Source organism: Vipera ursinii (genome assembly GCF_947247035.1).
Source record: "Vipera ursinii genome assembly, chromosome: 5".
Classification (NCBI taxonomy): Eukaryota; Metazoa; Chordata; class Lepidosauria; order Squamata; family Viperidae; genus Vipera; species Vipera ursinii.
In genome coordinates this window covers 90941123-90954235 of record NC_139518.1, presented here as the reverse complement: position 1 = coordinate 90954235, position 13113 = coordinate 90941123, and the positions used below count along the sequence as shown (strand labels likewise).

The 13113-nt window shown below is 38.3% G+C and overlaps 1 protein-coding gene across 10 annotated transcripts in view; it reads left to right on the top strand.

Moving 5' to 3' along the window:
• The window catches only part of USP54 (ubiquitin specific peptidase 54), a 158955-nt gene that overhangs the window by 111590 nt on the left and 34252 nt on the right, over positions 1-13113 (top strand). For 9 of the 10 annotated variants that reach the window (XR_014492701.1, XR_014492702.1, XR_014492703.1 and 6 more), the window contains exons 15-18: positions 1300-1439; positions 4795-4968; positions 9125-9244; positions 10242-10428. Coding sequence is in view for 6 of the 10 variants with exons in the window: in XM_083364159.1 (XP_083220285.1) it covers positions 1300-1439; positions 4795-4968; positions 9125-9244; positions 10242-10428 (621 nt within the window). In the remaining 4 variants the exon portion in view is untranslated. Of the gene's footprint in view, positions 1-1299; positions 1594-4794; positions 4969-9124; positions 9245-10241; positions 10429-13113 lie in introns of those variants that run through there. The other variant, XR_014492704.1, reaches the window with a different exon arrangement.

Genomic DNA, 13113 nt, shown 5'->3' with positions numbered 1-13113 from the left:
CAATAGAGTTTAGGTCAGCTGAGGAAGGGGGCCATGTCATTATTCTTTCATCTTTAAGGCCTTTACTAGCTAGCCATGTAGTGGAGTACTTTGATGCATGTGATGGAGCATTGTCCTACATAAAAATCATGGTCTTGAAAGATGCAGACTTTTTCCTATACCATTGCTTCAACCCGAAAAGCTCATCTTTATTAATACCACCCTATACCAGTACCCCACCTCCACCTTGCTGGCATCTGAGTTGAAGTGGAGCTCTGTGCCCATTATTGATCCAACTACAGGGCTATCCATGTGGTCATCAAGAGTCACTGTCATCTCATCGGTCCATAAAACCTTTGAAAATTCTGTCTTCAGATATTTCTTGGCCCAGTCTTGCCGTTTCAACTTATGTGTCTCATTCAGTGGTGGTCAATTTTCAGCCTTCCTTACCTTGGCCGTGTCTCTGAGCACTGAACACCTAGTACTTCCAGGTAGGTTGCAGTTCTGGAATATGATAGTACTGGAGGACAATGGGTTGCTGGTAGCTTTAGTTTGATTCTTCTCAAATCTTTGGCAGTTAATGTGTGTCTTTTTTCCCCAACACATTGCAAGCCTGTTGACTATTTGCAATAAAGCACTTGATGGTTCTATGATCACAACCCACAATATGTTAGCAATTTCAAGAATGCTGCATCCCTCTGACTTTTTACAATTTTTGACTTTTCAGAGTCAGTTAAATCTCTTTTTTGGCCCATTTTGCCTGAGGAACAGAAGCTGCCTAATAATTATGCATACCTTGATATATGGTGTTGATCTCCTTAAGCCACACCCTCCCTCATTACACAAATACACATCACCTGATATGCTTATATACACTAAGCATTCAAGTTTATACAGCTTGGAGGTGGAAAATATGCATGATAATGATGATATGGTCAAAATACTTGCCTAATTCTTGTGCACACAATGTAGAAAGACAGAGTGATCATACACTGTCTCTCAGATGCCATCTCTAAGCAAAATTAGTTTCAACACCATGGTTGACAGGAGTTCTACTTGGCATTCATTGTGGATAAGAGTAGTATTATTGTAAGCTGTTAACAAAGTTCAGGCACTGAAAGTTAGGAATCATTAATTCTTTAATCATATATCTATTATACATCCCAAACTCACTTTTGAAAAGATACATATTGGATAATGATGTAAATGTTTAATTTTTCAAAATAAAGTAACAGTAGTAGACTTAGGATTTTTATTGCTGCTTTACAAAGAAAAGTGAAAGTGTTTCATGAAAAAATAAAGTTTTTTTTCTTTTTAAAGGGATTATCATATCAAACGAACTGGAGATGTCATTCCTGCCTGGCATAATATTCCAAAATCACATAGCAGTAGCATCTTCGAAGTAGAGTCTGCCTCATCTGTAACCTGCAGGACAAAAAATAAATACTCCTTTGGTAATGGTAAGGTATCATTCTCCAAATACTTACAATCCTGGATCATATTATGATCTCCCCTTTTTTTCTAGGTCATTGTCCTGTGTTAACAGAAGGAAGGAGATGGCATCTGATCAGGAAAGGACCTTGGATGTATGGTGGATAGCCCAATACAAACTCAGTGTGTACCAGAAAAAAAAGTTAATGCCTATTCTAGTAATCACTAGGAAACTACCAATATCATTAGTAAAACTACTCATAAGACCATGCTTTATGAAAACCCATGGAATGCACTTTAAACTCTGTATAGTTCACAGCACACCAATAAAATATGACAAGACAGGTGGTCTGTACCACTTATTTACAAACACTATTGTGACTATAATTTCCACTGCTAAGCGATGCAGTTGCTAAGTGACTTATACCTGATTTTATGAATATTTTGCCACAGTCGTTAAGCGAATCACCTAGATCATTAAGTAAATGATCATTAAGTGAATCCAGCTTCCCCCAATGACTTTGCTAGTCAGAAGCCCCCTGGGAAGATTGCAAATGGTTACCCCAAGATGCTGCAATCATAGTAAATATGTTCAAGTGCCCAAATCTTGATCATGTACCAATAGGAATGTTGTGACAATTGTAAGTGTGAGGATTGGCCTTTTCACTTTTTTCAGTGCTGTCGTAAAGGTGGTTAAATGAATAGTCGTAGGACAACTACCTGTAGCTGGGAAAGGCAAAGAAAACTGAGGCAAAATGTGTAGGGAGCTAGACCAGTTCCCTTATGAGAAACACCAATAGCATTTGGAGCTTTTTAGATGAGAAAGAAGCAACATAAACAGCAACATGAAGAAGATGAAACCATATGGAAAATATGGATCCAGATAATTGATTCTTAATAAATAGCAAAGTGAGCTAAGCAAGTGAATGGGCACATGTAAATCTCCTTTGTACAGGTTGTTCCCCTATAAAGTTGAACTTAAAACTCTGTGTTTTACACATTGTCTCATCCCAAGAAAGATCACCAGATTAAATACCACTGGGCATCGCTAGTGGCATCTTTTCATATTTAGTGCTTCCATCTAGATATCTTGCAAATGCATGTTTTTTCTAATGTATTATTTATACAAAATGTATAATTTATAATTTGGTAATTTTTAGATATAGTTTAAGAGTTAATTTTTAGATGCACTCAGACATAACTATTTCAGAGGACTATAATAACTCCAAATAGTTGTACTTATAGGTTGTACTCATGGGTAAGGAATTCAAGAAAGAAGGAATGTAAACGAAGCTCAGATATATCTCAGTGAAAAAATTAAACTGTGTAAGAAGGTATTTGCATGTATCCCGAGTTCAAATATTGGTAAAAGGATAGCTCCTTTTAGTTAAGTCACAGCAAAGCACTTATATCAATTTAATTGCAATTGCAATAAATATATGTACAGTTGCAAGAAAAAGTATGTGAACCCTTTGGGATTACGTGGAGTTTTGCATGAATTGGCCATAAAATGCGCTCTAAACGTCATGTAAGTCACAATAATAGAAAAACACAGTCTGCTTAAAATAATACTACACAAACATTAGCTGTTGTCATGTTTTAATTGAACATAACATGTAAACATTCACAGTGCAGGGTGGAAAAAGTATGTGAACCCCTAGCCTAATGACTTCTCCAAGAGCTAATTGGAGCCAGGAGTGAGCCAACCTTGACTCCAATCAGTGTGATGATATTGGATGTGTTGCTGACAGCTGTCCTGCCCTTTAAAAACACACACCTGTTTTGGGTTTACTGGTCTCAAGAAGCACTGTCTGATGTGAACCATGCCTCGCAGAAAAGAGCTCTCAGAAGACCTATGATCAAGAATTGTTGACTTGCATGAAGCTGGAAAGGGTTACTAAAGTATCTCCAAAAGCCTTGATGTTCATGTGTCCACGGTAAGACAGACTGTCTACAAATGGAGAAAGTTTAGCACTGTTGCTACTCTCCCTAGGCGTGGTCATCCTGTAAAAATGACCGCAAGAGCACAGCACATAATGCTTACTGAGGTAAAGAAGAATCCTAGAGTGTCAGCTAAAGACCTACAGAAATCTTGCACATGCTAACATTTTTGTTGACACATCTACAATAAGGAAAACATTAAACAAGAATGGAGTACATGGGAGGACACCACGGAGGAAGCCATTGCTGTCCAAAAAAAATATTGCAGCACGTTTGAAGTTTGAAAAAGAGCACCTGGATGTTCCACAGCACTACTGGCAAAATATACTGTGGACAGATGAAACCAAAATTGAGTTGTTTGGGAAAAACACACAACACTATGTGTGAAGAAAAAAAGGCACAGCACACCAACATCAAAACCTCATCCCCACTGTAAAACATGGCGGAGGGAGCATCGTGGTTTGGGGCTGCTTTGCTGCCTCAGGGCCTGGACGGATTGTTGTCATTGATGGGAAAATGAATTCCAGAGTTTATCAGGACATTTTGCAGGAAAACGTACGACCATCTGTCCACCAACTGAAGCTCCGCAGAGGATGGGTGATGCAACAGGACAATGACCCAAAGCATACAAGTAATTCAACAACACAATGGCTTCAACAGAACAGAATACGCCTTCTGGAGTGGCCCAGTCAGAGTCCTGACCTCAACCCGATTGAAATGCTGTGGCATGACCTTAAGAGAGCGATTCACACCAGACATCCCAAGAATATTGCTACACTGAAACAGGTTTGTGAAGAGGAGTGGTCCAAAATTACTCCAGATCGTTGTGCAGGTCTGATCTGCAACTACAGGAAACGTTTGGTTGAGGTTATTGCTGCCAAAGGAGGGTCAACCAGTTATTAAGTCCAAAGGTTCACATACTTTTTCCACCCTGCACTGTGAATGTTTCCATCTTATGTTCAATTAAAACATGACAACAGCTAATGTTTATGTAGTATTATTTTAAGCAGACTGTGTTTTTCTATTGTTGTGACTTACATGACGTTTAGAGCGCATTTTATAGCCAATTCATGCAAAAGTCCACGTAATCCCAAAGGGTTCACATACTTTTTCTTGCAACTGTAGTCTAATAATTTACTAATTGCAAAGCCTTTTTATGCCCAGCTGCCATGACTCTCTTGCTAATAAATATTTTCCCAGACTATGTATAATAGAAAAGGTGGTAGGTAGGATTTTGAAGTACTGCACACGCTCTATATAGACTATTTTTACCTCCTTGATAAACCTTTTATTGGAAGCTATTTTTTGACTCAAAATTTCTATTAGCCACAGTTCATTTAACAAAACTAACCTTATAAGAAGCACAGAAAACTATGAAAGTAAATAATGTGGTAATTAAATATAATATAAGATGAAACTTTTTGGGGGGGTTTCCCTGTAAAGGTGGGGAGATACTTGTGTCTTCCAAAAGTGAACTAGATGAATTACAAGAAGAAGTAGCAAGAAGGGCCCAGGAGCAAGATTTCCAGAGGAAGCAGGAAAAGGAACTAGAGGCAGCCATGGGTTTTAATCCTCACCCAAGCAGATTCATGGATTTGGATGAACTGCAGAATCAAGGTAATGTGTGTGTCGGATAATATGTGCTTGGAAAAATGATAATAGATAGCATAGTAATCTGCTATGCATTCAGAAAGACAAGCATATAAATATGAACTGTAATTTTTTTTGTAAAAAATAGTATTTGCCATTATTTAATAAATTGAGGCAAAGAAAAAAAGCACTAGAAGAAGAAAAAAAGGGAAACGAAATAAAAGCAATTCAAAATAAAAGAATAACATATATAAGGGCTTCTCATATATGTAGATATGCATGTAAAATATATTCAACAGTTACAGAATTTCATTGGAATTATCTATATTTAATGTACATCTGTAAGTAACGTGTTCATATATCACAGGTTTTCAATCTATTGAATAATTGCGGCCATAAATTTATCTTTTCAATATTGAAGAAAATTGCAGGAATTTCTTTTAACAATAAGAAATGCAAGGATAATCTGTCAATTTCAATGGTTCTCAAAATAATAGGACATTACAAAGAAGTTAAGATTTAAAAAAAATATTGATTGATTGATTGATTCATTGTCCAATGATTTACTCACAATATATTGGGCCCAACAAGTCTTAAATATTCTTTTTATGAATAAGATATATTTTAACATCTAGTGAAATTTTAATACGTTAATATAGTTTCCTAAAGTCTATAATTTAAAATGAGCATACCACCAAGAAAAGAAAATTGCTAATTTAGATTTAAATTTAAAAGTTTGTAAAAGTCTTAATAGCATATTCAAAACTTATCTAATAAAATAAATTAATAAAATCTAATTTTGAATAATTGAAAAAGGAATGCCGATGAATATCTGGATGTGTAAATAGCTTAATAAGGAAGACAAACGCATATATACTCAAGCCACTTATAAATTAGAACACTGAAATTAATATCTGAAATGTTTAGACAGAGTACTAATTATGGTGTTTTGAATGTAGCAATGCATTTCTAGTGCATTTGGATTTTACAGCACCTACAGAGCTGAGTTGGCATCATGTATATTTTATTAACTTTCTTTATTCGTGTCAGATTATAGACACACAATGATCAACGCTGGGCAAATAAAATAAGTATGAAATTAGTCATAGAAATAGACCATGTGTAAAAAGAAGGTAAAATAAATAGGATTAAAACTGAATGATATTTTATTAACTTAATTTGGATACTATCAAGGTAGGGAAGACCACAGCTAAGCTCCCTGTTCAGAAAAAATCCCTGCTGGTTTGTGAGCCTTAGCCACTAAAAAGTGCTATAGATCAGGAATCCCCAAACTATGATCCGCAGCCCAAGACCGGGCTATGGGCTCTTGGCCAGCGGGCCACGGAAACAGCTGGCCGGTATGGGCACGCATTCTCAACCCCCCCTCCCCGCTAGCAGCCACTGCCCTGTTTGCGCAGGCACGCAGGCTTGAACAGTAATGCTAGTGCAGGGCGGGTGTCCGCAGCCCGTTTGCACATGCGCCGCTAGCCTGGGCAGTTTGCATGGCCTGTTTGCATGGCCTGTTTGCACATGCACATGGTGCCAGAGCATGCTGCATGCGCAAACGGGACTGCTAGTGCCACGCCAGTGCACACACACCAATTTTGAAGCTCCACTCCTTCCCTCCGGTCCTCGAGCCTGGAAAGGTTGGAGATCTCTGCTATAGATGTCACTTAGAAATCTAAAGTTAAATCCATTGACCTTGGAAATTAATCAGAATTGTGCTGGAAGGACCTTGGTGGTCTTCTATTCCAACCCCTTGCTTAAGAAGAAGACCCCTATACCATTTAAGAGAAGTGACTGTCCAGCCTCTTTTTAAAAACCTCCACTGATGAAGCACCTCTAACTTCAGATGGCAAGCTGGTCCATGAGTTAATTTTCCTCACTATTAGGAAGTTTCTGTTTAGTTCCAGGTTGTTTCTCTCCTTGATTAGTTACCATCTATTGTTTCTTGTCCTGCCTACAGGTTCTTTGGTAAATAAGTTGGCCCCCTCCTCTTTGTGACAACCTCTCAAATACTGGAATACTGCTATCATGTTACCCCAAGTCCTTTTCTCTAGACTAGCCAAACCCAAATCCTGCAACCGTTCTTCATATGTTTTAGTCTCCAGACCTCTAATCATCTTAGTTGCCCTTCTTTGCACTTTTTCCAAACTCTCAACATCCTTTTTGTAATGTGATGACCAAAACTGGATGCGGTATTCCAGGTGTGGTCTTATTAAGTTAGCGTTATAAAGCAGTATTAATACTTCATGTGATTTTGATTCTATGCCTGTGTTTATACAACCAAGAATTATATTAGGGTTTTTTGGCTGCTGCCACACACTGCTGACTCATATTTAAGTGATTGTCCACTAGGATTCCAGGATTCCTGTCACAGTTACTGTCTTTGAGCCAGATGTCATCTAATCTGTTCTTGTACCTTTGGTTTTCCCAAAGGTAAAATGTAAATGTAAAACTTTGCTTTTCTCCACATTAAATTTCATGTTCTTGGATAGGGCCCATTGTTCAAGTCTATCAAGATCTTTTTGGATCCTGAGCTTGTCTTCTGGGGTATTGGCTATTACTGCCAGCTTAGTGTCATCTGCAAATTTGATGAGTTCCTCTTCTATTCCCTCATCTAAGTCATTTATGAAGATTTTGAAGAGTACTGAGCCTAAGACGGAACCTTGTGTCACCCCACTGCTTACTTCTGTCAAGGCTGATTCACTCTTTCACCCACATTTTCTCATTCACTCACAGCTTGACACAAAAGGGAAGCAGTGGTGGAATGGAATGCAAAGGTGGGGGGATGGCATGTAGGCAACCGAAGCAATATCTGGAAGTTTGCAAGGACACCGAGTGTGGCTAGCTGTTTTCTTATAACAAAATGAACAGAAGTGATTGGTGGACTGTGGGTGGCTCAGACAGAAAGAGGGAAATAACTATGCTTGCGTTTACATGGGAAATCCAGATCTGGTTTCACTTCTTCTGTGCCAATGTAGTTTTTCAGTAAAGTACTTGTTGAGTATGGTTTGTCAGCCAGTTACAAATCCATCTGGTGTAATGATGCTATCTATCCCACATTTTTCTAGCTTACAAAGAAGTATGTTCCACTACTTAATAGCCGTAACAGTCAGGAAATTCCTTCTAATTTCAAGTTTCATTTTCTCTCTACAAAGTTTTTATTTACTGGTTCTTATCCTAGCCTCAATACCGATGAGTAACAAATCCATACCCTCTTTCCTGTGATGGTCTTCAAATATCTAAAGGCTGCTCTTATGTCTCTTTTAGTCTTCTCTTCTTTAGGCTAAACATGGCCCATTTCTTTTAATCACTTTTCATAGGATTTAATTTCCAAGTACTCTGTTCTTCAGCTCAATTTATTAAATTGATTTGTAAAACTGGGTTTCATTAGAATGTTAATAAAACCCTGTTCCAGCCCTCTATGCTGTATAAACTCCCTTGTTATTGTGGAAATAATTTTATTATAATAATCATAGGATATTTTTTATTCCAAATTAACTATTTCTCTCACTGTCTCAGCTATCCCTTAACATTAACACAAATCCATGATCCACCCAGATTGGAAATTCTGGGAGGTACATTGTAACAATAGATTGCTAAATTGCACCTCTGCTAAGCTATCAACTGACAATAACAAAATCAAGTACCAAAACCAAGAGTAATGAACCAGACAAAGAACTTGTTCAATCACACTTCCCCACACCCACAAACAGACTACCCAGATACCATCTACACAACAAAAGGCAAGCCAACATACACCAGGAAGGACAGTTAAAACTGACCTTTTGACTGAGTCATGCACTAGAATCAACACATACACATCCCCACAGCCCAAGCCCATACCAAGGGCCAGTCCCACTTATAAAACAAAGTCTCTGTACCCCATTTTCTCTGTAGTTGCCCCAAGAGCAAACCTCTTTGCTTTTGGCAATAAATGGATTGCTGCTGGTGCTTGTGATATCCCAGCTTAGAAAAGGGACCCAGAATATTGTTTTAACATTATACATGTCTTTGCTTCTGATGCATATTCCTTGCATTGGTTGCAGACAGATTTCAAACAGACAAGCTTCAGGATATGTGATCTGCAACATGAGGGGAGGGGTGGATATGGATGGGGGCTGTTTAGATGAAGAGGGAAAGAAACCTGGAATGGAAACCAAGAATGCTGCCCTTGCAGGGAGGATTGATGGCTTTGAGAGGCCCGTCCAAGAGGCAGATTCTGTCTTTCAAGAGTCACTGCATCAAGAGCAGAAAGGAGATTGTGCTGCAGCTTTGGCTCTCTGTAATGAAGCTATATGTAAGTATTTATTAATTGCTTCAGCTTACTCTGCTTTGTACAGTTTATTAACATAACCTAAGTTAATAGAATTAACTGTTTAATGCAAACTAAGTCAGAAAGGGGGGATGTAAAAGAGGTCTTTTTTCTATTTTTTTGCTATTGTACTTCCTTGTAATATCAGAATATAATATTCTTTTTTTATTACTGGGGCTATTGAAAGCTGAGAAAGGCAGATGAATTCTTGATGCCACCTATTCTGTCTGCTAATTATGTTTTCCTGCATTTTCTCCTGCACATAATTTTCTCAGTTCAGAGACTGGTTTATCAAAAAGTTTTTAATTTCCAAAGTATAGCATGAAGTTGCTCAATCATACAAAAAAGCAAAATGTATACAGCAAAATGTCAAGAAGATGAACAAAAGGGGCAGTCATTGTTTAAAATATGTGCTGTGATTTTAGGAATTTGTGCTGCTGCATTTTTTTTATTTTTGTATCTCATATTTTTGATTGGCTAATTCTCCTTCCCATCCTCCATTCTCTTCTTGCTGGTTAGCAAAGTTGCAGACAAATTGGCTTTGGATGATTAACAGTATTTGTTTCTAGAAATCCTCTCTAATGGATTCAGACAGCAAGAAAGCAAAAACTAGACTTCATTAAAGCTTTGCCAGCAACTGTCTCACCTGACTGCCTATTGGGTTCCAGCTAACTGGGACTAGAGACAACTATTTGAATTTAAATGGTTAGTTACATGAGGGTTACAGTGACCTAAGGTCACCAAGGGCATTTCATTAAAAACCATTTAAAATCTTGCTTAATTTCACTATTTTATTTCTCATTAACTTGTTTGGACATGTAGCTAACCTGAATGTGCCTTATTGGGAATAGATGCATCCTTGTGAACTTTTTCATGGCAGTATTTGCATGTTCCTTTTTATTTTTTTTGTTGCATCATTACTTTTTTCTCTCCTTCCCCGAGTTTTGTTTTTGTTTCTGCTATGTTTTCTTTTGCTTTTTAGCTAAACTAAGACTTGCCATGCATGATGCCAGCTCTAGCACTCAGAGCAGAGTTCTAATCGATAAGAAGCTGCAAATCTATGTCCGAAAAGAGCGGAGCCTCCAGGATCGCATGCAGCAACAGCAACCTGTACAACCGCCATCCACCTGCCACCCACCACCGGGCGGCAACATGACCCAATCTACAAGGTAGACTAAAACAATATTGCCATATTCCAGATCTGAATTGGACCTGATCTGGAAAGGAGTTTCCCCTGTTGTATGAAACTTAATTATTTCACTCAGATCTTGAATGATAACGAGTATGATGGACTCCCAGGGTTAATTCTAGAATGAACTTCAGGTATAAAATATTGTTACACTTGATGCAGGGTTAGTATCTACAGTATGGATCCAGCTGGGAAGTGACAATATAATTGGGAATTTATTGACCACATAGATTCAAAAATAAAAGAGGGCATACCTATTACTGCACAGAAATTGTGTGTGCCTAGGTTTTCTGTAAAATCTTTAAACAATAGCTAATTCTTTGATTCTTTCTATTTTGTTTGTTTCTATGGCTTAATGTGGGCATAGGTTCAGGATAAGTATCTGTATCTGTCACTAGCAGTTTTCCTGAGCTATTTAGTGTCCAAGAGATTTAAACTAAAGGTGCTAGAAAGTTAAGTACCTCTACAGTGCATTCTGAAAGTATTCAGACTCACTTCACTTTTGTCAATTTTGTTATCCTGCAGCCTGATTCTATAGTTGTTGAAAATCTTTTTTTCTCATTAATCTGCACTAAATACCCATAATGGCAAAGTGAAACAGAACTGTACAAATGTCTGTAAGTTTATTAAAAAGAAAAAACTGAAATATCACATAAGTATTCAGACTCTTCAATCAGTACTTTGTTGAAGCACCTTTGGCAACAATTACAGCCTCTAGTCTTTTGGGGCATGACATGACAAGCTTTGCACACCTGAATTGGGGAATTTTCTGCCATTCTGCCTTGCAAATCCTCTCAAGCTCAGTCAGATCGGATGGCAACCATTGGTAGACAGCCAACCGTTGGTAGACAGCCAACCATTGGTAGACAGCCATTTTCAAGTCTCTCCATTGATGTTCAATAGGGGTCAGGGGTCTGGTTAGGCCACTCTAGGACATTCACAGAGTTGTCCCTAAGCCATTCCTGTGTTGGCTATGTACTTAGGATTGTTGTCATGTTAGAAAGTGAATCTTCCACCCAGTCTGAGGTCCTGAGCACTATGGAACAGGTTTTCATTGAGGATATCCTTGTACTTGCTCCATTCAGTTTTCCTTCAAACCTAACCAGTCTCCCAATCCCTGCTGCTGAAAAACATCCCCATAGCATGATGCTGCCACCACCATACTTCACTGTTGGAATGATATTGGGCAGGTGACATAACATTTAGAATTGAGATCAAACAGTTTAATCTTGGTTTCATCAGACCAGAGAATCTTATTCTTCACAGTCTGAGAGTCCTTCAGGTTCTTTTTTGCAAACTCCAAGTGGGCTTTCATGTGTTTTGCACTGAGGAGAGGCTTCCGTCTGGCCACTAGCAGCATAAAGCCCAGATCAATGGAGGACTGCAGTAATGGTTGTTTTTCTGGAACTCTTTCCCATCTCCACCTCTGGACCTCAGTCAGAGTGGCCATCAGGTTCTTGGTTATCTCTCTTACTAATTCTCCCCTGATTGCTCAGTTTGAGTGGGCAACCAGGTCTTGGAAGAGTCCTGGTTGTGCCCAACTTCTTGCATTTGAGAATTATGGAGGCTCTTAGGAACCTTCAGTGCATCAGAAATTTTATTGTAGCCTTCCCCAGATCTGGGCCTTGCAATAATCCTATCTCTGAGCTTTCCAGGCAGTTACTTTGACCTCATGGCTTTTGCTCTGCTAAAGTATGCATTGTCAGCTATGAGGCCTTCTATAGAGAGATGTGTACCTTTCCAAATCATGTCCAATCAATTTAATTTACAAGTCGACTCCAATCAAGATGTAGAAACTTGTCAGGAACGATCAAGAGAAAGGGGAGGCACCTTAGCTAAATTTCAAATGTTGTTGCAAACGATCTGAATACTTATGCCAATTTGATATTTCAGTTTTCTCTTTTTAATAAGTTTACAGACATTTCTAAGTTTCTGTTTTTACTTTGTCATTATGGGGTACTGAGTGTAGATTAACAAGGAAAAAATGAATTTCAACAATTGTAGAATCATGCTGCAGCATAACAAAATTGACAATGTGAAGGGAGTCTAAATACTTTCTGAATGCACTGTAAGTTAAATCTCTCTCTCACACACACACAAAATCACACAGACACAGAGAGAGAACAGAAAGATTTATATATGCACATATATAAAGAGGAAGAATGCTTCTTTTGATCTTGACACTACTGTATAATTGCATGTTCTGTATCATATTATTGATTCATATTCGACTTGTAGTCCAGGTTCTTTTCAAGTGTATCAAAGCTCATAAGAATACCCTTCTTGTATCCTGCAGGCATATTGAGTGTAGATTAACTGTACTCAGTAGTTAAGTTTTATATATACTTAACAAGTTTTAATTTATTTTACTCCAGTGTAGAACTTTATCCCTGTCAAAATTAATCTTGCTGATTTCTGCTGATTGTTCTAGCTTGTCAATAGACCAGCGAAATGCTGTGGACATAGTACACTTAGATTTCAGTAAGGCATTTGACAAAGTAGACCAGAACATAGCGTATTTCCCCCAAAATAAGACCCACCCAGAAAATAAGCCCTAGCCTGATAATTTAGCGTGCTCCTAATATAAGCCCTACCCCAAAAATAAGCCTGGAGGGTGGGTGGGCATGGCCAGCATAGGAGGTGGTGTCTGGCAGCAGCCACAGCC